At 39.9% G+C, this 24,239-nt stretch overlaps 1 protein-coding gene across 1 annotated transcript in view; it reads right to left on the bottom strand.

Moving 5' to 3' along the window:
* Nucleotides 1-8,166: 8,166 nt before the first annotated feature.
* LOC105992825 (NACHT, LRR and PYD domains-containing protein 3-like) overlaps nt 8,167-24,239 on the bottom strand; it is a 55,057-nt gene continuing 38,984 nt past the window's right edge. Inside the window, exons 6-13 of the mRNA XM_013025908.1 lie at nt 22,857-23,027; nt 22,567-22,737; nt 19,824-20,003; nt 18,963-19,133; nt 18,686-18,856; nt 17,870-18,040; nt 17,578-17,748; nt 8,167-10,907 (exon numbers count right to left, since the gene is read on the bottom strand). Coding sequence (XP_012881362.1) covers nt 10,826-10,907; nt 17,578-17,748; nt 17,870-18,040; nt 18,686-18,856; nt 18,963-19,133; nt 19,824-20,003; nt 22,567-22,737; nt 22,857-23,027 — 1,288 coding nt within the window. The 3' untranslated portion in view covers nt 8,167-10,825. The remainder of the gene's footprint in view (nt 10,908-17,577; nt 17,749-17,869; nt 18,041-18,685; nt 18,857-18,962; nt 19,134-19,823; nt 20,004-22,566; nt 22,738-22,856; nt 23,028-24,239) is intronic.

Below are 24,239 nucleotides of genomic sequence, written 5' to 3'. Positions count from 1 at the left end.
GAGAGAGAGAGAGAGAGAGAGAGAGAGAGAGAGATTAAGAACCTGGGGCTTGCTCTCAGGATCTGGCCACTATCCCTGAGGTCTTTTGTTCAAAGTTAGTGCTCTACCACTTGAGCCACAACTCCACTTCTAGCTTTTTGTGGTTAATTGGAAATAAAAGTCTCAGACATTTCCTGTCTGGGATGGCTTGGAACCATGATCCTTAGATCTCAGCCTTCTGTGTAGCCAAGATTACAGGTGTGAGCCACTGGCACCATGCTGCATTTAAGTTTCTTTAAAAAAAAGAAAAAAGAAAAAAAGTTGTTGCTGGGTGCCAATGGCTCATGCTTGTAATCTTAGCTATGCAGGAGGTTGAGATCTGAGGATCACGGTTCAAAGCCAGCCCAGGCAGGAAACTCTGTGAGACTCTTATCTACAATTAACCACCAGAAAGCTAGAAGTGGCACTGTGGCTCAAGGGATAGAGCACTTGCCTTGAGTTGAAGAGCTCAGGAAAGTTAAAGACCTGTGACCTACAAAAAAAAGTTGTCTTTTGTTGCTGTCATTTCTTTACATCTTGATTATACCACAGTCGACTTCTAATTGGTTTTTTAATTAGATTTCTTGTACCATGGAAAATAGCTCTTGCTTGGGTCATAGTGACATGCATATTATAAAACCTATTCAAAAATTTTCATCTTACATAACTCTGTATTTGGAGGCTACTTCATTGATCTACACAGTTCTAGAAATCACCCATAAAAGAGAACAACTTAATTGAAGCAAGTAAGAGTCATTGGTTTTTAAGAAGTCACGAACTGTTCGGTTTTCAAAGGTTTGGATGAGTAAACTAGATAAGCATTAATTCCATCCCCCAGGACAACTACATGAAATGTTAGCAAGGATGGCTATGTGTTAAAAGCCAAAAGGTCTATATTACTTCAAGTGCATGACCAGTGACTAGGCAACAGACATGAGGTATCCTAAGTGATTGATTGGGTTACATGGAAGCTGACTAAAAATAATTAAGATGTAAGGTCTTCCTCCAGACACTGAGCATCTTCACTTGCCAATATTCCATCAGGAGTATCCTTGGGGAAATGTCATAGTCAGTCAGTAAAAGATAAATGTCACATGCAGTGACAAAGATAAGCACACAAGAAAACTTCTTTCACACACAAGAAAGGATCTAGGAAACACAGTGGAAATATCTGTGACAAAATGGAACCACAGCTGGGAGCTGGTGACTCATGCCTATAGTCCTCATGCCTATAGCTACTCAGCTGAGAACTGAAGGTCATGGTTCAAAGCTGGCCTGGCCAGGGAAGTCTGTAAGACTCTTATCTCCAATTAACCAGCAAAAAGCTAGAAGTGCCTGTGGCTCAAGTGGTAGAGCACCAACCTAGAATGATAAAGCTAAGGGGTATTATGTAGGCCCTGACTACAAACCTTCATACAGGTTCACACAAGAAAGAAAGAAAGAAAGAAAGAAAGAAAGAGGGAGGGAGGGAGGGAAGGAAGGAAGGAAGGGAGAAAAGAGAGAGAGAGAAAAAAAAAGAGAGAAAGAAAGAGAGAAAGAAGGAAGAGGAAGAAGAAGAAGAAGAAGGAAGAAGGAGGAGGAGGAAGGCAGGCAGGCAAGCAAAAGAAAACAAAAAAAGAACGAAGAAACAAAGAAAAAAGAAGGAGCGAGCACACAATAGTATGAGAATGTAAAATGATTGAGGTAAGGCTACTTTCCAAAATTATGCTGAAGTGGCAATAAGCTGGTGTAGTTGGAAACAAGGCACTGTTGTCTCATAATAGAGCTTCAAAACCTTTTTGTATTTTACAATAAAAATATGTATGAAAAAATGAAAGCAGACCCAAAATAACCCTTTTTGTAGAAAGCCCATTTTTTGTAACTATGCAGTATATTTCATCTTTTATAATGAATGCTTTGTTTATGTAATAGAAAACACATAGCATAAATTTGCCATTTTAATCATTTTAAAGTATACCATCAGTGACACTGAGTACATTGCTATTGTGTAAATAGTTCCAAATGAACAAGCATGATAGTGATGGTTGGCGTTTGTGGTAGTATAGTAGTTCCAAATCAAATAGAAGTTGGATGTGCAACTGTTTCAGATTTAGTGCTAGTCTACTAAAGATGATATAGAAGCTGCTTCTGGTTCTGGTTTATTGTCACTGAATTACATTAAGATACTCTCAGTTCCCTCAAAATGGAAGCTCAAGTGATAGTGGGTCCAGTTCTCTTCACTTCTTCCAAAGAGCCAAGTAACAGTATTCTGAGCCACAGAACTTAATTAATGCTCCACCACTAGTCTTGTTTACTTTTATCTGAAGTGGATTAATAGTGTCAGGATTGTACTAAAGGTAAAATATATGTAGGATGCATAATATATAATGTATTGTATGTTCTCAATAAGTGGTAACTATTGCCACTATTGTTATAGAACTTGGCCATCTCTCTTCTGCCTGAGTAATCTCAGTAATGGCAGAAACTGTACACAGCATCTTTTTATACTCTATCAGCCCAGTAAATAGTAGGAAGTATATATACATTTGCCAAATGGAATAATTCTTTGATAGTCACTCCTTCCTCGACTCCTCACTGGCATACACATGGAATGTAGGATTGTTGAGAGCTTGGGTTTTTTAATCAGGCATTGGCTTCGATTTTGGTTCTGCTAACTGCTAACCTGTATGGCCTTTAGAAAATTACCTGATAGTGCTGGGTCACATATATATCATTAAAAATAAAAAATGTTGCCAGGCATCAGTGACTCACATCTGTAATCCTAGCTACTCAGGAGGCTGAGATCTGAGGATCACGGTTCAAAGCCAGCCCGGGCAGGAAAGTCCGTAACACTCTTATCTCCAATAAACCACTCAGAAAATCAGAAGTGGCACTGTGGCTCAAGTGGTAGATTGCTAGCCTTGAGCTGAAGAGTTCAGGGACAGCGCCCAGGCCCAGTGTTCAAGCAAAATATTTACTTTAGCTGGGCATTGGTGGCTCGTACCTAGCTAGCTACTCAGGAGACTAGGATCTGAGGATCGTGGTTCAAAGCCAGACCAGGCAGGAAAGACTGAGACCCTTATCTCCAATTAACCACCAGAAAACGGGATGTGGCACTGTGGCTCAAGTGGTAGAGTGCTTGCCTTGAGCTAAAGAGTTCAGGGACAGCACCCAGGCCTAGAGCTCAAGTCCCACAAACAACAAAAAATATATATACATACATACATACATACAAAAGAAAATTACCTATCAGTCACATATATGATATCATTAAAAAATGTTTATTTTGGCCAGGCACTGGTGGCTCATACCTAGCTAGCTACTCAGGAGACTGGGATCTGAAGATCGCGGTTTGAAGCTAGCTCAGGCAAGAAAATCTGTGACTCTTAACTCTAATCAGGCACCAAAAAAGCCAGGCATGAAGCTGTGGCTCAAGTGTTATAGGGCTAGCCTTGAGCAAAAAAGCTGAAGGACAACACTCAGGCCCTGAGTTCAAGCCCAGAACCCGTACACACACACACACACACACACACACACACACACACACATACATATGTTGATATCATAGAATAAAAGAATACAGTAAAGCACTAAATCGTTTCAGAAAGTTTTAGAGCAGTAATAGTTCCTATTGCTATTATGATCATGATTATTATTAAAATGTGCTTCTTTTGGAAATGGAGGCATATCCCCAGCTCATTGTGATGCGGATTAAGGAGTGGCTTGGTAAGATAGAGAATGACATATTCACATTGGAAAATTCACATATCACTGCATTTATGAAATGCTTTGGGAAATATGCCTTAGAGTTGGAAATGGAAGGAAAAGACAAATGAACAACAATAATGAATTAATCATGAATGAAACTGCAAGGTAGTTAACATTTGTTTGCAGTTCTCCCTATTCGTCCAGGTCATTATCTCTCCAAATTAGGCACTTGTGTGCATAGACCAGGCATGTTTTCTACTGATGCTCTAGGATCTTCTCTTTCTTTCCTTATCTTCTTACCTCCGGAACCCAGGGCCTTGGTGCGCCGTGCGCCCTTCCGCTGGGCTAAACCCCCAGCCCCAAACTCACTTGGTTTATATGTTCTAGCCTTTAAAGAGACAACCAAAACTAGTTTTCCAAGCTAATCAAAGGTCAGGTATTAGCAAGCTATTAAAAGTTTCTGTTTTTTTAAACATGGTGATTTTGAGCACCTTTTCTTCTGGTTTTGGGTTTGTGTGTGTGTGTGTGCTGGAGATCAAACCCTGGGCCTCATCCAAGTTTGGCAATCATTCTAGCATTGAACTACATGCTCAGCCTTTCTTTTTTGTTTTTTAACAGTACTGAGGTTTGAACTCAGGACTTTGTACATGCTGGCAGGCACTCTCATTTGAGCCACTCCATCATTCGGGTGGCTTTAATAATTTTTCAGAGCTAGCCTGGACTATGATCCTCCTATTTGTAGTTTACATATAACTGGGACGGCAGGTATATAATACCAGGGTCAGATTTTTTTATTTCTTGAGATGGGATTTCATTTTTTCTCTCAGGCTGTCTTTGAACCACATTTCTCCTATATCTGTCTCCCGAGTAGCTAGAATTATAGGCATAAGCATTGCTCCTGGCTTTATTTAGAAACTTACATTCCTGCTGCATTAGTCTTCTGAATAGTTAGGATTTCAGGCATCGTACCCAACACCGTAACACATGAGAGATACTGGTGGGGAGAATCAAAGGCTTGAGAATAAGCTAAGAGGAAGGTCTATGGGCAGGGGAAACTTGACCATGCTGTGGAGGCCCTTTGATAGAGTGAGCCTTGAAGGAAAGAAAAGCAAAATGAAATCAATTGTGTTGGTGTCTTCAAAGTGTTAACAACCAGAACAATTATATAGATATAGATATAGATATATAGATATAGATTTCATGCCATAACAATCATGGTATTCAAACCATTTAGTGTCCATAAGTTCAGGTGCTGAGTAGGGTTGGGACAGGTGGGGGAAGAACGATGGAAGGAGTGACGTTCATCGCAATGCGTTGTACTCATAAACTGACATGTTGAATTGAAACCCCTTTGCACAACTACTTAAAGATGTATCTTAATGGAAAAAGTTTTGAAGTTTAGTCTACCCAACCTGGCTTTGAACCTTGATTCTCATATATCAAAACTCCTGAGTAGTGAGGACTTAGGCATGAGCTGTCAATGTCCAGCTACAAATGTTCAAAAGTGACTCAGTCATGTTTGTGAGAATGTGCATCAGTGTTTATAGCTCTATTGAGTTATAATTGACACTCAACAAACTAGACACATTTAAAGTGTACAATTTGACAAATTTTAACTGAAATCACCAAAACTCAAGATAATGAACATACTTATTTCAACTTGTTTCCCTTTAGTATGTATTTCTTTGTCTTCACATCCCTATTTCTGGGTAACCCCTGACCTATTGTCACTATAGAATATACATTTTCAGCTTCTACAAGTTTATAAAAATGGAAACCATCTGGCATGGACCCTTTTAATTGCGTTTTCAGCTAGTATATTTATTTGAGACATCCATATTTCTGCCTCAACTGTTACTTTACTCCATTGTATGGGTATAGCACACGCTGTCCATTTTGATCCATGTTTATGGGCATCTAAGGTTTTCCCAAATGTCACACACAAATAGCATTGCTACGAGCTTTCATGTATAAGTCATTGTGTAGACAGAGCTTTCATTTCTCGTAGGTAAATACACGGGAATTAAATGGCTTGTTCGTAAGTAGTATATTTAACATTATGAGCAACTGAAAAAATTTTGCTCCAAAGTGGTTGAATGATTTAACACTCTTAATCAGCATTTCAAAGTTCATCATTGTAAATATTGATATGGTCTATCCTTTTTTTGGTGGGGGGTCTGGTCGTGGGCCTCAACTCTGGGCCTGGGCGCTGTCCCTCAGCTCTTCAGCTCAAGGCTAGCACTCTACCACTTGAGCCACAGCGCCACTTCCGGCTTATTTTTTCTGCTTATGTGGTGCTGAGGAATCGAACCCAGGGCCTCATGCATTCAAGGCAAGCACTCTACCACTGAGCCACCTTCTCAGCCCTGGTCTATCCTTTTAAGTCATTCTTGTGAGTGTGTAGTGCTATCTTAGTGAAGTGTAAATGTTCATTGTAAAGACTAACATTAAATGTCTTTCATTTGCTCATTTAAGTGTGTCTTTTAGTTGAGTCCTCAGATTCTCGACATTTCAGAAATTGAGTTGATAATCTTTTAATTATAGATTTTTGTGGTATGAGGGACTGTATTTAGGGCTTCGCAATAGACAATCAATCTACCATTTAAGCCATGTCTCTAGTCCCTCTGAGTTATAGTTTTTAAGTTCCTAAGAGTGCCTAGCTAGCAAGATGAAAATCCTTTAGTTCAAGCCTGAGTACCACAAAAAAAGGTTAAATATTGTAGATACAAGTATTTTTTATCAGATATACACTGATAGCTATATTTCAAATATTAACTCCTGGTCCTTTGCTTGTATTTTTATCTTTAGAACAGGCCCCTTTGAAGAGCATGTTGTGAAAGATTTTCAGTTTTAAATTTTGATAAAGTCTAAATCTATTGGCTTCTTTCCTTTTGTAGTTCACAGAATTCACATTATTTTCAAAATGAATTTGTCTCAAAAAAGGTTTTGAGACAATTATTTGTAGAAACTTGATCATAACTATTAATTTCAGTATCTAAGCCATTTTAATATTTATGTACAGTGAGATAAGTTGAGAACCATTCTTTTGCAAATGGCTATCCAATTGTTACAGAACTATTTGTTGAAAATGATATTCAGTAGGATTTACCTTGGAACCTTTATTTAAAAAAAACTACTATCCATGTGTGGACTTCTAGACTCTGCTGCTTTATTGTTCATACTTGTATCCACTGTAGTGCTTTTTTGAAGACTTGCTGTTAGGGTGTTTTCTAATTTGGTTGTTTTTCTAAGTTATATGGTAAAGAAACACACACACATACGAATATTATTGAGCCATAATGAAATTACATCATTTTCAGGAAAATGAAATTGGAGATCAAAATAGGCAAGACTAGGCACAAATATCATGCTTTCCGATATGTGGGATCTAGACTCGAAACAAATGGCATGAATGTGAAGTGGGGCTTTTTGGGGAAGGAGTACCAATGGGAAGAAAGGTAAGTTATTGAGGGAACAATTATATTTCAAGTACTTTATAAGCACATATGAAATAGAATAATGAAAATGACTAAAACTCATTTTAAAATGGGGATGTAGGACAAGAAGTAAGAAAAGGGAAGCTGGATGCCGGTAGCTCACACCTATAATCCTAGCTACTTAGGAGGCTGAGATCTGAGGCTGAGTTTAAAGCTAGATCAAGACTCTTATCTCCAATTAACTATCAAAACATCCCGAGGTGGAGCTGTGGTTCAAGTGGTGATGCAGGACTGGGACAAAAAAGGGAGGTGGGGAAGTTCAATGAAAAGTACATTATATGCATGCCTGGAAAAATCACAATGAAACTAATTCCTTTGTACAACTAATACTCTAAAAATGTAGTAAACTTTTGTTTGAACAATTCCAGGTTATAGTTCCATATGAACTTGAGATTTAGACAGTTTATCTCTAAATTTATTTGTTAGAAAGTAAAATAGACTGTTGGAGGGGTACCTGCAGAAATGGGGAGGGCTAAGAGACTGAATGAGGGTGAATATGGCTAAAGCATTTGTGTGTGTGTGTGCCAATACTGTGTCTTGAACTTGGTGTAGGTGCTGTTCCTTAGCTTGTTTATTCAAGGTTAGCACTCTGCCACACCTCTTTCAGTTTATTTGCTTTAAAAACAATCTGTAAAACTAGCACCTACAAGACTGAGGCAAGAGGATCACAAGTCTGAGGCCAGCATGGGATACATAATGAGACCTTGCCTGACCTCCAAAAAGCTAGGTACCAGGGGTTTTACACCTGTTATTGTAGTTCCTAGAGAGGCTGAGATACAGAGGATCACAGTTCAAAGCAAGCACAGGCAGAAAAGTTTACTAGTTTCCATCTCCAAAATAACCATCAAATAGTTGGGCTAGAGGCCTGGCTCAAATGGTAGAGCAAAAGCCATACAAGGCTGTGCAAAGGCTGAGTTCAAATCTCAATACTGCCAAAAAAGAAAAAATAACTCCAATATTTTTTTAAGTTTATTATTTTTTCCAATACTGGAGATTTAAACCAGACAATTGCTGTACATACCACTGACCTAGATCCCCAGACCTGCATTTTATTTTCAACATCAAGTCAACTAATTATAAAAGTAACCCATGCACAAGGTAAAAACATGAAGTAGAAAACAGAGGACCATAGATTAAAGTCCCTTTCCTTTTCTCCCTATATCCTCAGCCCTGAGGTGTTTTGTTTTTTAATAGTCCAGTGGTCTTTTTTTTCTTTTCTTTTTTTTTTTTTACATTTCTTATGCCATGAATTCAAAGGGAATAGGTTCCAAGAGTTCAAGCTCATCCTCATTGGTTCTCACGAAGTGTGCTTCTCTGAGTGGAGCAGGCAGGAGCTTCAGTAGAAACCAGCTTCTTTTCTCTTTGGCTTCCTTCTTTTTCTGGCCGTTTTCCTTGACACAATTCAGGAAACTAGCTCTTAAGCATGCTTCATATGCTCAATACACACATTAATTCTCCTGGCAAGAATCTTGCCCTTGCTTGTTCTCAACAATCCCAACAGTATGCTGGGTAAATTATAGGCGCTTCCAGTTTTGCTATGGTAAAATCTGGGGGGCATGCCTTTCTGAACAGGGCCCACTACCTCGAAAGGCCTAGAGAACATGTATTGGGTACCTCTCCTCTTTCCCTTTGTATTCATCATTTTGACAAATTTTTGGAAGATGGTAGTTCCAAGCCAAAAGAAAGCCTGAGTTTTATTTTTTAACATAAATTCAACTAATTATAAAAGTAACATAATATGTACATGGTGAAATTATGAAGTAGAAAATGGAGGACCATAGATGAAAGTTCCTTTCCTTTTCTCCCTACTACTCTGCTTGCCAAATTCCCCTAGTCAGAAGTAATCAGTTACCAGCTCCTTGTATGTATTTTCTGGACACATGTACATATGAATATACATTCTTTTGTAAGCAAACCAGATGTGCATACCCTTATATACACATAGCTCTCCATTTCCCATTTAATTTTTACCATAAAGGGTTTGGTTTTTTAGGGTGGTACTCAAGTTTGAACTCAGGGCTTCATGTTTGATAGACAGGCAATCTATCACTTGAGCCATGCCTCTAGCCCTGCCTGTATCTTTTGAGTTCCTAATGTGACTGAGTTTTAACAGATTTTTACCACACGGACAGGGACTAGGTTAGTCAGAGATCATAGTAGGGGAAGTATCAAGAAAAGGTATGTTCATCTCTGTAAATCCAAAACATGACACAAAACCTAGCACACAATAAATGTCCAATAAATACATGATAAATACCTAACGGCAACAAAGCACTTAAAACAAAATGGGAAATTCTATCTTGACTCTTCTTAGAACAGATCCTGGGTTCTTACTGAGTTAGCATGTCCCAGGGTAATGAGGACCAGGGAAGGTGGAGATAGATAGTGACGGATGAGGCATTCTAACAATCAATCACATAGAATAACTTCTCACTCTGATCTCTTCCCCCAGTGGATTCTCTGCCTCCAAAACACAAACACACACACACACACACAGTTCAAATGCAGTTGACAATGATGACAATGGCAAGAAAATCTGTGTTCAATGACTACACTACAGTACAGTTATACACTAAACATCCACACTCATACAAACAGGCATAATTAAGTAGTGCCTACTGTGAAATTGGGAGCATGTTGGGAAAGAGTCCTGGTAAGACTAATGTCAACGTATCCCTAATTTATAGATAGGAAAACTAAGGTATCAGGAATCCAAGTGACTTATTCAGGGTCACACAGCTTATCAAATAGCTTCCAGAGAAAATTCTACACTTTAATAAGGTTAGCCTGCTTTCTGCTATTTCCATAGTACATTTGCTCCTGCTTCACTGACTTTGTGCTATTTTCTTTCTCCCTACTTGTCTCATCCACTGTTTGGGAGAAACTGGCAGATGTGGAAATGGTACTGGGCTGAGCAAGATGCTGTTAGAAATGAGGAGTCAGTCCTGGGAACTATGAAGACATACCAACACATTTCGGAGATACTAGATGTTTAGAAATGAAGTTGAAACTGGAAACTGGATTTTGTGGCAGCTTGCAAAATTCTGATGCAAACATTTTTTTTCCCTAGGCTGTTCTGGTGAGCTGCACACAAACACAGCCTTGTAAGCAGGCAGACTTAAAGGCACTGGCCATTATCTCTGCCTATCTGAAATCTATTCATTCTTCAAGGCTCACATACAGTCTCACTCTCTCCATGAAAAAAGGCCCTGCCTCTCCCATTCATTAATTAAAATGTAGCTTAAATCTACAGCAGGAATACCCAGCTGGACTCAAGTCTGTACACTCCTATTAATGAACTGTGTGACATAAACCTAGTCACAATTTCTCTGAACCTGGTCTTCTCACCTTAAAGGATTTTCATAACAGTACAGTAAACACAATAACACAATATATGAATGTAAAGAATTATTGCTGAAAACACTTTGAACTAAGGTGCATCTGCCATTTGCATTCTATTTAGTGGATGCTTTTATGGAAGAAACAGCAATCCCTGCTGCTTGTTTCTTAGCATCTTCAGCAAAGGTGAAAGGATTTGGGAAAATAATACTGAACAGTTTTTAAACGTGGTACTCTAGGGGGAGGGGAATATGTGCAATCTGCTCAGGCACTGTCCTTGGAAACTACCAGGTGATTCCAGGGTTGCTTATTTTTAAAAGCTCCATCCTTCTCATTGTTTCTTCACATAAATAATCTGTGTCAATACTGTAAAAAAAAAAAGGAAAAGAATTTTGCACAAAGTCAGAACATCTGATGTCTGCAGTACTTTTCCTATTTCTAAGGGTAAGATGCCCTTCATACTTGCTCCATGGCGCCACTCAGTTATCTAACTCCTCCCCAAGCCTTAACTCCTTGCCATGAGTGAATTTTCTCTTGCATCTCTTCACTCCTATACCCTCAGTTTTGTCCAAGGCTCTGTTCCATTAGTTTCCACCCCTGTAACTGCAACTTTTCCCTCTCTATGGGCTCCTATTTCTTACTCTACAAATATATCTATCTGAAAACAAGGGTTTTTAAAGAACAGGAATAAGTTCTACTCTCTCTCCAACCACACAACTCCCTCCATCTATGAATTCATACATCATTTTTTTTTTGGTTAGTCATGGGGCTTGAACTCTGGGCCTGGGTGCTGTCCCACAGCTCGTCAGCTCAAAGCACTCTACCACTTGAACCACAGTGCCACTTCTGGTTTTCTAGTGGTTAATTGGAGTGTCATGGATTTTCCGGCCTGGGCTGGCTTTGAACCATGGTCCTCAGATCTCAGCCTCCTGAGTAGCTAAGATTACAGGTGTGAGTCATGAGTGCCCAGCTTCACATATCTTTTTGCTGTGCTGGTACCAGGGCTTAAACTCAAGAGCCTCGAACTCTCACTCAGCTGTTTTGCTCACAACTAGTACTCTACCAATCGAGCTTCACCTCTACTTTGGTCTTTCTGTTGGTTAACTGAAGGTAAGATTTGTCTGCTGGGGCTGGCTTCAAATCACCATTTTCATGTATCAGCCTCCTGAATGGCTGGAATTATAGGTGTAATCCACTGGTGCCCACCCCTCACCTCTTCTTTTTATAAACTTCCTTATAATCTACCTCTTCAAGTCATTGAAAAATGGTTTACAGCCCCACCACACCATTCAGTCAGCCTTATTAAGGCTACTTATAATCTAATTGCTAAATCCAATTGACATTTTCAGGACTCAATACCGTTGATCATTTTGCCTTCCAAGTTCACTTTTTCCTTAGATTTCAGAACATGATTCTCTCTATGGACTTCCTTTTCAAACCCTCATGGCCTATCTCCCAAAGAAGATTCTTCAGGGGCTTTTCTCACTCTTTCTAACATTATATTCACTGTCATAGCTTCAGTTATCATGTCTTCAAAGGTGATCACTTCCAAGTACACATTTTCACATCCAATTGCCTACCTATTAAAAAGCTTTCCCCAAGTGGAACACAGGTACTTCAAACTCAGTATGTGTATCCTGACTACTTCCAAGTATACAGTAGAGTTCCTAGGGTTTGTTTAGGGATTTTTTAGGGGGGAGGGGCTTGTTCCGGAGCTGGAATTCAGGCCTGAGCTCTGTCTTTGAGCTTCTTTGTCAAGGCTAATGTTCTAGCATTTGAGCATAGCTCCACTTGTGGGTATTTTGGTGAATACTTGGAGACAAGAGTCTCATAGATTTTTTTTGCCAGTACTGGGGCTTGAACTCAGGGCTTTGGCAATGTCCCTGAGCTTCTTTTGCTCAAGGCTAGCACTCTACCACTTGAGCGACAGGGCTTCTTCTGGCTTTTTTCTGTTCATGTGGTACTGAGGAATCAAACCCAGGGTTTCATGCATGCCAGGCAGGCACTCTAACACTAAGCCACATTTGCCTAGACAAAGATCCTCAGACATCAGCCTCTTGAATTCAAGCTAGGAAACAATGGAAGGGGGGCACACCCTAGTTTTTTTTTTTGTTTTTGTCAGCAGTGTGGCTTGATCTCTGAGCCTGGGCACTGTCCCGAAGCTCTTCAGCTCAAGGCAAGTGCTCTACCACTTGAGCCACAGCACCACTTCCAGTTTTCTGGAGGTTATTTATAGATAGGAGTCTCACACCCCTCAGTAGATGAATGGATCAAGAAAATGTGGTATATATACACAATGGAATTCCATGCCTCCATCAGAAAGAATGACATTGTCCCATTTGTTAGGAAATGGAAAGACTTGGAAAAAAATTATATTAAGTGAAGTAAGCCAGGCGCAAAAAAAAAAAACAACATAGGTCCCGTGGTTTCCCTTATTAGCAATAACTAGTATATGTCTGAGTGAAAAGAAAAGGTCAGATAAGATAATGTTAAGCGAAATGAACCCCAAGATAAGGACACAAGTGGTTTTTTTCTTTCTTGCTATTGTTTCTAACATATTTATAAGATGATTTTTTGTTGCTTTTTATATCCCTCCCCCACGGTATAACCCCTAGTTTTCACTGTATTTGATGTTGGTATAATTTGGGGAGCGGAGGGGAAAAATTGCTTAAATAGGGATACAGGTTGACCCATTGAAACAATGAAATGTACAAGATGCTATGTCGAAAAATGAACTTTACAATTTGGGGGGCAGGAATGTAGTTGAGATGGGAGGGAAGGGATGGTAGGGGAAAAACAAAGGAGGAGGCAACAATACTTAATAAGAAATGTACTCACTACCTTGCTCATGTGATTGTAACTCCTCTGTGCAGTATTTTCACAATAAAAAACTTACTTTAAAAAGTCTCACAGTGTTTTGGGCCTGGGCTGGCTTTGAACTGTCATCCTCAGATCTCAGCCTTCTGAGTAGCTAGGATTACAGGTGTGAGCCAGCGCCCGGCACACCCTAGTTTTTTTAAATGCATACAAAGCAAGTTTATTTGAAAGTGAAAGGAAAGTAGTAAGACTCTTCAAAGAGAGGGGCTCCAAAAAGTAAAGTCTCTAGTTCCTACTTCTTAATGGAAAAAAGCAAAGTGGAAGTAAGTATCTTAGTTATTTACATAATGCCATGTGGCAAATTTTTTTTTCCCCAGAGCTGAGGACTGAACTCAGGGCCTTGCGCTGGCCAGGCAGGCGTTCTTCTGCTGAGCTAAACCCCCAGCCCCTATGTGGCAATTTAATGCTATAAAAGTGTAATAAAATCTTTTTTACTTTTTTTGAGGAACATAGCAAAAGGTACCTTCTCCCTTCATATAAATGAGTATATGAATTATATTGGGGAAGTTGGGCCAATTTTCTTGGTAAGCTCAGACATCTGAGAGTTAAGATATCAGTTACTTTCAACCTCTTATTTCTAAATTTAGAATAAGGAACACATAGCAGGATAAGCTAATAAGTTTTATCCCAGGCCGAGTCAGTACATGAAAAAAGTACCAGGTCTTCTAAAATAAAATGACCTTGTAGATGTGGGTTGCCAGTCAGTGGTTCATGCCTGTAACCCTAGCTACTCAGGATAGAGGTTCAAGATCAGCCCAGTCAGAAAAGTCTGAGACTCTAATTAACAAGCAAAAAAGCCAAGCAAGAGCATGAGGCCCTAAATTCAAGTTTTAGTACTGGCCTGCAGGCAGGCGCACACACCCACACCCACACCCACCCACACACAGAGAGAACTACCTTAAAAAGGAAGGTTCCACTGCATTTGTGAGCATAGCCTTTGCCAGCATATTGCTGACCACTGGAATTCTGCACCTAGCCTCCTAAACACAAAGGGCACTTTAACCTATCTGTAATCTTGGAGTGCAAACAGAATGTCACTACAGGGCACAGGGATCTTGTTTAAGTCAAGGTATGAATGTCCAGTCAACAAGCTTTGGCTGTACTGTGTAAGGAAAGTCCTTAAGATCAAGCACATACAGAAGCAAGAAGTAGCAGAAACAGTTGATCAACATCCCATCTAGCTTTGGAAGAAAAAACTGGCCCCATCTTTGGGGTCAGTTGTGGAAAAGAAAGTGAGATTAAGGAGAAAACTCTACTACTAGAACATGTAAGAACTGGAGAAATGACTGACTTTTCACTAGGATTTCGTCCAACAGGTATTATTCACTGGTACACATGGCATATGAGATCCTGATTACCTCCTAGTCTCATTTATTAACATTTGTTGATACTCTGCTTTGCTCTTGATTCTCTGTAATACTAAACTTCCTGAAGATTCCTTACCCTTATTCTCATTCAATATCATAAACCATGTTTGTTTGTCTGGGTACCTTTGCTCATATCACCACTTACGCTTGGCTTATCTTTGTCCATTCTTCCATCTATCTTCTCTGATTTAAATGACTGAGGTCGTGTCTCCTCTAAGAAGCTTCCCTGAGACCCTTGAGCAAGGCTGGTTTTATTGTGTCATGGTTTCTTAAGTGCCCTAGGACTGGTCATTTCACTGCCTTATTCAGTACATTTGCCTCTCTCTACTACTGCCCCTGAAGCATAGAACGTGTCTCAAATTTTATTGTTTCTATAGCACTTGACACATATGACATGGTCAGGAAGTACTTGTGAAATAACTGAGGGTGAATTTTGTCACTTTAAGAACACCATCTAGGGGCTGGGAAGATGGCTCCGTGGTAGAGTGCTTGCCTCATATCCATGAAGCCCTGGGTTCGATTCCTTAGCACCACATAAACAGAAACGGCCAGAAGTGGCGCTGTGGCTCATGTGGTAAGAGTGCTAGCCTTGAGCTGAAGAGCTGAGGGACAGCACTGAGGCCTTGAGTTTAGGCCCCACAACCAATAACAACAACAACAAAAAACCTCTTCCTGTCCTTTGTCCTGACTATCTAGACACCCAGCCTTCATTGAACTACCATTTCCACAAGAGGACTCCTTCTAGGAGGTTCTCCTGGATTGACTCCTCTCCATCTCACATTAAATAATCTTCATCTTCCTTATATCTAACGTGAATATACATTTCTGTTGATTTCAGTTTTGTCTTATATACATCCTAACAGTAAAATGTATTTGAGATCCTCAAATTATGACTACTCTGTAAGCCCTTTATTTTTAATTCCATGTTCTTTTGGTACACTGCTACCAACTTATCTGATAGATAAATTATAGGGATGTGAATGCTGGTCTGAAAACACAACGGAAGCATGCTGGGTTAAAAGACAAAGCACCAAAGAAAAGGAAAAAAGAGCCACAATTTATAAGGACAAAAGAAATAATGAGCCAGAGACTGTTGGCTCATGTCTGTAATCCTAACCACTTAGGAGGCTGAGATCTGATGATTGTGATCTGAAGCCAGCCCAGGCAGAAAGTCCAGGAGACTCAAATTAACCAGCAATTTAAAAAAATGTGTTAGTAGGGGTGTGGCTCAAATGGTAAAGGGCCAGCCTTGAATGAAAAAGCTAAGCCACAGTTCCCAGGCCTACTGTGAATTCAAGCCCCAGTGCTAGCACACAAAATAGTAGTAATAATGGTCTGCCACCCCATTTCCCAACAGATATTCTCCTTGCTGTTATTTAGAACTTTCACTACACACACAAACTGTGAGGAATTACCAATGTTAAATGATTCTGAGTTTATTTCAAATCTCTTGACAATAAAGCTGTATCTACATCTTTCTACCAAAGATGCACTGGAGGTCTAACTTAGACCTTTTTATGTTATACATAATTCTGCCTTCTTGGACAGCAATCACCACACTCTTAAGCTTCTGAAACTAACAAACTTTGCTTTGCTAGCCAAACCAAGCTTCTGTTTGAGCCAGACTTGGAATCAGGCCTTTATACTGTTTTCATTTACGCTTCAATCTATCAGATTGGTTTTGGAAGGTGAAATTTTTGCACATGGCCTTTACTTTCCATTATGTGCTTCAGTTCTGAATGCCAGAAACAAATGGCCCTTTAGCCACTGGTTAGCTGCCAACAGAACAAAGTTGTATTGTAATTAAGAATACTCTGTGTGTTATGCCAGCTTGCTGAGCTGGCAGCTGGGCATTTATCAAAGAGAGGGATAAGATCTCCACCTTCTGAAACTTTACTGTTATGGCTTTATCACCTTGAGATGTGAATACTCTTGAAATGCACATACTAGGGCTGGGAAGGTGGCTCAGTGGTAGAGCGCTTGCCTTGCATGTTCCAGGCCCTGGGTTCGATTCCTCAGCACCACATAAGAAAAAAGCTGGAAGTGGCGCTGTGGCTCAAGTGGTAGAGTGCTAGCCTTGAGCTGAAGAGCTGAGGGACAGCGCCCAGGCCCAGAGTTCAGGCTCTCACGACCGGACCTCAAAAAAAAAAAAAAAAAAGGAAATGCACATACTAACTGTAACCCCTCTGTATATCACCTTTATAGTAACAATAGAAATATTTTTAAACCACCAAAAGATAATAAAATTATGGTTTAAAAAGAAAAAAAATGCATACATGAAACCCTCTGGCAGGTATTAGTAGAAATGGAAAGACCTAATTTTGTGGAGTATTTCTGATGTACTAAAGGGTTGTACTAACTAGATACAATTGCTGTCTCAGTTCAATCCCCATGTTTGCCTCAACCAGTCAAGTGTCAGCACTGACTGTAGCACTAGCCCCATTTTAAACACAAGTATACTGGCGTTCAGAGAGATGAAGTAAGCATGGTCACCTAGCTAGTAGATGTTATAGACCTGTGAGTCAGGCCAAACATATCTAGATTTTATGTTCTTTCTTCCTTTACTTTGCTGCTTCTCCAACAATGAGGTTATCTATTTCCTGCTTTTCCCCATGCCCAACAGGTTTCCCCATGTTCAACTGGTCTACTGATAATAGCACTTACTTTACTATTATGCTAGGCTTGCCGGCCCCCAGCTTTTCTTCTCTTTCAATGTAATGGTCTATGACCAATTCCAATGCACCTGATTCAAGCCCCTCTCCTTTCCTACTTCCCCCACCACAGTAACTTACTAGAATGTCTTAAGATTAGATCTTGAATGAATCAATGAATCACACATCATTTGTATTCCAAAATCTGTGAAGTTATTTCCACTTAAGTCTAGCAATAACAACGTCGCGTTTCTGTTGAGGACAGAGGCGAGAGCTCCAGAGCACTCATCTGTTAGATGACATTCTGCTATCCTGGAAGGAATAAAAGATTAAAAAGTGAAATCAGCTTCATTCCAAGTTCCCCTCGGCCCTCAATTTTATATACATACTGGAATTAAAAAAGACACTACACAAAGAGTTTCCATGCATTTACCACAAGGTCTGTAGTTTGCAGGACGGGTGTTCTAATCCTTCACACAGAACCTTTATGCCCTCATCCCCTAAGGCATTGTCGCTGAGGTCAAGGTCTGTCAGGTGTTCATTGGTATACAAAGCATTGCACAAATCCTGGCAACATGATGCAGTTAGGTGACAGGTCCACAACCTGTGGTTAAGTAAGGTAGAGAAGGCAGACATCATTTCATCTGATTCACTTTAGAAATTGTTTGCCCATTAGAAAATCAGAGTATCAGTCAGACACTGGTGGCTCATGCCTGTAATCCTACCTACTCAGGAGGCTGAGACCTGAAGATCATGGTTCAAAGCCAGCCTGGGCAGAAAGACCTTGAGATGCTTATCTCCAATTAACAACCAGAAAACTGAAAGTGGAGCTGTGGCTCAAAGTGGTAGAATACTAGCCTTAAGCAAAAGAGCTCAGGGACAGTGCCCAGGCCCTGAGCTCAGGCTCCATGATTGACAAAAAAAGAAAAGAGAATAAGAGAAGAAAAGAGAATATGAGAAGAGGAGAGGAGAGGAGAGGAGAAGAGAGGAGAAGGAAGAGGAGGAGGAGGAGGTGGGTGGTGGTGGAGGTGGTAGAAGTCAGAGTGTCATGGGAAAAAAAATCCTTGGGCCCTTGCTAGCGAAACAGAGATTGTGGAGAAAGGATTACTATGCCCTCTATAAATTATTTGACTCTTCATTTATCGTTTCCTTGGAGACTGAATTACCAGGCCAAGAAATACTCATTTAGTTTTAGGAGTTGCTTAAACATTAGGATATTCTGCCAGTGCCTACTGTCCATGATACTCACGCCAGATCCTTTAACTGACAGTCAGGACGTTTTAATCCTTCACACAGCAATTTCAGTCCCAAATCTCCAATTTTGTTATTAATTAGAAGCAGTTTTGTCAGGCTCTTGTTGAAACAAAGGACTTGGGCGAGGGTCTCACAACAAGCTGCAGAGAGGGAACATTCAGAAAGCCTGGAAGGACAAAAATCAAGGTGGCTATTAACCACAGCAGCAGCAACTCCCACTGACCCCCAAATGCCAATGTCTGTGAGAAGGACAAGGATCAGCAGAGACTTACACAAGATTTTCAATTATGCTGTTTGTATGCAGCACACCTTCACAGAGATGCTGTACTCCTGTGTCCCCCAGGACATTGGCAAACACAAATAATTCTTTTAAAGTCAGACTCCTTCTCAAGAAGGAAGAAAGGTCCACACAGCTAGCATCTGTGAGGCAACATTTGCTCAAGCTACCCAGGAAAAAAGAAAAGAAAAATCAGCTTCTGCCATCACTTTGGCTTCCTGGTATTCTTCTATCCTGTCTCCTCGTTTGAGTTCCAGCTCCTCTCCCACATCCTTCACACAACTTCCTTGTGAGGTCACCAGCCTATAGTGACCTCTCTTTTCCTTGGGCTCATCTGATGCCTTTAAATGATTCCACGGTATTGAGTTCAAATCTGCACATCCTTAAGGGCAGCTCTGTGATATGAAGAACTTCTTGTACCTTTTATATCCGCAGCTAGCTCCATATCTATTATGGATGCATAGCAGGTATTTTTCATATAGTTAATATTTAATAATGTCATCCTAATAAATGCTAAGCTGTAGTATACTGGAAATATGAGAAGATACAATAGTGATTTTTGTAGTCCTGTGATGATTACACCACTTAGCTGTGTGGTACTGGACAGGTTACTTCTTTCCCCATCCTGTTTCTTCACATGGACAGGGGTGATAAGAAAATCCATCTTGGGCTGGAAGTATGGCTCATGTGATAGAGAACATGCCTAGCCATTATGAGGTACAGAATATAAGCTCCTGTAATTGAACCTTACCTTTTTCGTAAGTAATGAGTAAAATGAGATGACCTCTGGCAAGCAACAAGAACATAGCAGGCACTGAACGACTTAGATAGTATTAAATACTTCTAAGAAACTTACTCTAGTTTTTCCACTTTACAGTTGTAATTTCTGAGACCTGCACAAAGATATTTCACCCCTTTGTCCCCCAGGGGATTTTCACTCAGGTCCAACTCAGTGATGTATTGGTTGTAAATAAAAACAGAGGCAAGATACTGGCAAACGATCTCTGAGCTTTCTGGCAGAAGGCTACCACATAACCTACAGAAAAAATGCAGAGAAAAATTGGCCACTTAAGTAAATTGTTCATTTCCACAATGATACCTAAGTAGAGAAAATCAGGATCCACAGATATATGACCCCAGTCTTGAGCATGTCCCAGCTCCTTACTCACCACAGCAAGGACTTGAAAAATGCTTCCAAAACAATGTGTCCTACAGTGGGAACTCAAAAAAAATATTGACTGCCTGAAAAAGGGTCAGGAGGAAATACTAATCATTTAATATCATTTTAAATTCTTATACTAATATAGTATTCTATAAGATAGCACTCTATCTCAATCTTCTTTTAAATCATCCTTAGTAAATTTTATAGTCAGATCTTTTTTCCCTCTTATCTAAAGGTTTACTACTAATTACTTTGCCATCCTTAAAAGAGACCCCGACCATTATCACCCATATAGAATCCCTTTTCTTGGTATGAAGAGTGACGATATTTTCACTGACTACTCTATCTTCTCATTCAATGTTTCTACATATTATATGGTGAAATTCCTTCAGCCATTTCTCCTCAACTGCAACCTTTGAATCCTTCATTTCTTAACATGTTCTAAACTCAAGTTGTATTCATAATCTACCTAACTTTTTGTGGTGCTAGGATCTGTACTGAAGGCCTCACACTTGCTAAGCAGGTGCTCTTACCACTGAGCCACACCTCCAGTATGGCTATTTTTTAGACAGGGTTACTTCCTTGCTGGGCACAATCCACCTATTAGGTGCATACCATCAATTCCAACTTTTCCTTCACAATGGGTTTGGACTTTTTTCTGGTTGGCCTTAAACCATATCCTAACAATATCAGTCTCCCAGGGAGCCAGAATCACAGGAATGAGCTACTGGCATTTTGCATTTTTTTTGTCACTTGTGGAACTTGAACACAGAGCCTAGTCACTGTCCCTGAGCTCTTTGCTCAAGGCTAGCGGTCTAGAGCTCCACTTCCAGTTTTCTGGTGGTTAATTGGAGTCTCACAGCCTTTCCTGTGTAGGCTGGTTTTGAGCCGTGATCCTCAGATCTCAGCCTCCTAAGTAGCTATGATTACAGGTATGAACCACCAGTGTCTGACTATAATTTAACAACTTTAAATAGAATGTTTTGAATAAAATGAGTTTTCATCTTTAGGAAGCTTTAGTGCTGAAGAGCCTGCTTTACAAAAAAAAAGAAGGAAAAAAAACACAACACTGAATGCTAGTTATAATCCTAGTTATTCAGGAGACAAATCTGAGGATCACCATTTGAAGCTAGCCCCTTGCAGGAAAATCCATGAGGTTCTTATCTCAAATTAGCCACCAGAAAACTAGAAGTGGCTCAGTGGCTCAAAGTGGTACAGCACTAGCCTTGAGGAAAAGAGCTCAGGGATAGCACCCACAACCACCACCACCACCACCACCACCAAAGAAGCAAAAGTAGAGGTACAGGCCAAATTATATAGTGCTAGACTTGCCTGAAAAAGCTAAGAGACAGTACCCAGGTCCTGGTTCAATCCCTAGTATCGGAGCTGGTGTGTGCATACACATGCATGCACATACGTGGGTATTGCTATTTCTTTTTTTTTTCAAACAAAGATTTATATGTCAAATGAGCTAGGGTACAGTTCCTAGATATTTGGTTAAGCATTATTCTATATGTTGCTGTGAGGTTTCAAACTGAAGTTAGCATTTAATCAGTAGACTTTGAATAAAATAATATGGGCCTTGTCTAATCTATTGGAATCCTTAACAGAAAAACCTGACTTCCTCCTCAGAAGACATTTCTTCAGCAGCCAGCTTCTGAACTTGAACTGCAACATGGGCTCTTTCCTAAGTCTCTAGCCTACCCTGTAGGTTTTTGACCTGCCTGCCTCCATAATCACATAAGCCAATCTTTTGAAATTAATATACTTGGGGCTGGGAATATGGCTTAGTGGTAGAGTGCTTGCCTAGCATGCATGAAGCCCTGGGTTCTATTCCTCAGTATCACATAAACAGAAATGGCACTGTGGCTCTAGTGGTAGAGCACTAGCCTTGAGCAAAAGAAGCTCAGGGACGGTGCTCAGGACCAGCAAAATAATAATAATAATAATATATTAATACTGTTCTCTTACCACTACTCTACTGATTCTTTATCTGGACAACCCTAAGATATACATAACAAATTACTAAAAACATCATGGACTTTGAAGTCAGATACACTGGGGTTTTGAATTGTCTTTAACAGGTTTCTTCAGCCTAATGAGGTTGTGCTTCAATTTTTTTCTCTGCTAAAATTAAAATAATAATTTGGATCCATTAGAGTTCTTCTGCACATTAAAAGAAATTATACAAAGCATTCACCATAGTGTTTAGTACATAGAAATAGCTCAAAAATGTGAGCTATTAATATTCTTATAATAAAAACATAATAAACTTATAATAAAAATTCTCATCCTAAGCTTGTTTACCTAGAGACAATTTTAGGGACTGTCACTTTTATCCTTCCTCTCTAAGACTCCTTGAATTGTATTTTGGTAACAAGTTATCAGTATTAAATTGTGTATTTTTTTAAATTACTGAATAATGAAAAATAGTTACTTGAGCTTCTGTACTTTGCAGTTTGGATGTTTTAAGCCATCACAGAGCAACTTCAAAGCTGAGGCTTCCAGTTTTGTCTCATTAAATTCTAGCTCAGTGAGGCACTGATTGGTAGTAAGAACAGCAGCTAGTGCTCCACAAGAATCAGAAGAAATAAGGCACCGGTACAACCTGCAGAGAACAGAAGAATAATCCAATTACCATATTCGTGCTCTACACCCACAAAAACAGAAACTATCCAAAAAAACATGATATGAGCACAAACAACAAACTATCCAGTTAACAGTTACCTCAAAGTCTGCAGCATACAGTGTGGGTGTTTTAATCCATGACAAAAATGCTTCATTCCTGAATCTTCCAGGGTATTCTTTACAAATTCTAACTCTGTCAGACACTGGTTGGTTTCAAAAACTGAGGAGAGGTCTCTACCACAAGAAGCTGTGAGGTGGCAGAAAATCAATCTGCATGAAAAAAAAAATTCAGGAAAGAAAATACAGTTCTCTTGAAAGGTACTTGTATAAAAGGAATAAATTCTTTGAACTCATTTAACAATTATCTTATTGGGTACTTACCACTGTGCTTCAAGTTTAAAACAGAGTCGCTTAAGATAAACTATACCCTCAAGTAATACCCACTACAAGAAAAGATTAGCAAACTAAGAACTTATAATCGAGTGTGAAAAGTATTACAGAGAAAGCCAGGTGCCTAATCCTAGCTACTTGGGAGGTTGAGATTAGAAGAATCACAGTTCGGGTCTAGCTTGAGCATACACTTAAGACCCCTTCTCAATCAACAGCTGAGCACAGTGATACAACACACTAGCTATGCATGAGGTTGCAGTTGGGAAACTGCAGTGCCAGGCGAGCCTATGTAGGAAAGTCGGATAAACTTCATCTAGATGGCAGAAGCTATGAATGGTAGTACACACTGGGCATTCCAGTTACCATGGGGAGCAAAAAATTAATAGGCTCACAAGACACTGGTGGCACCTATCAACCTAGCTACAAAGGAGGCTGAGATCTGAAGACAGGCTCAAAATCAACAAAGACAATAAAGCTGAAGACAAATCTGTCACAAGTCAGCTGGAACTAGAGTCATAGCCCAAGTAGCTGAGTGCCAGCCATGAGCAAAACAAGTCAAGTGAGTGTGAGGCTTTGAATTCAAGTACAGTTCTTGGAAGTGGCACTGTAGCTCAAGTGGTAGAGCTCTAGCCTTGAGCTGAAGAGCTGAGGGACAGTGCCCAGGCCCAGAGTTCAGGCCCCACGACCGGACCCTCCCCCCCAAAAAAAAAATCAAGTACAGTTCTGGCACACCAAATGAGAGGATCACAGTTCACAGGAGTGAATTAGACAAGGAGTTTGAGTCTCTATTTAAAATAACCAGTGTACTGTATCAAAAATTAACTATTCAACTTGTGGCTGGGGATGGGAATGAAAACTAGAAAAGCACAAAAGGGGTGATATTGTCCTAAAAGAAATGGACTCATTACCTGACTTATGAAACTAACTCCTCTGTATATCACCTCTATAATAACAATTTAAAGAGGAAAAAATTATAAAAATAATCAGTGGAAGAGGGGCTGGGAAGGAGGCTCAGTGGTAGAGTGCTTGCCTTGCATGCATGAGGCCCTGGGTTCGATTCCTCAGCACCACATAAGCAAAAAGAAAAAAGCC

Source organism: Dipodomys ordii, unplaced genomic scaffold (genome assembly GCF_000151885.1).
Source record: "Dipodomys ordii isolate 6190 unplaced genomic scaffold, Dord_2.0 Scaffold88, whole genome shotgun sequence".
Taxonomy (NCBI): Eukaryota; Metazoa; Chordata; class Mammalia; order Rodentia; family Heteromyidae; genus Dipodomys; species Dipodomys ordii.
Note: the sequence above shows the minus strand (reverse complement) of the source record. Positions and strands in the feature narration are given on the sequence as shown.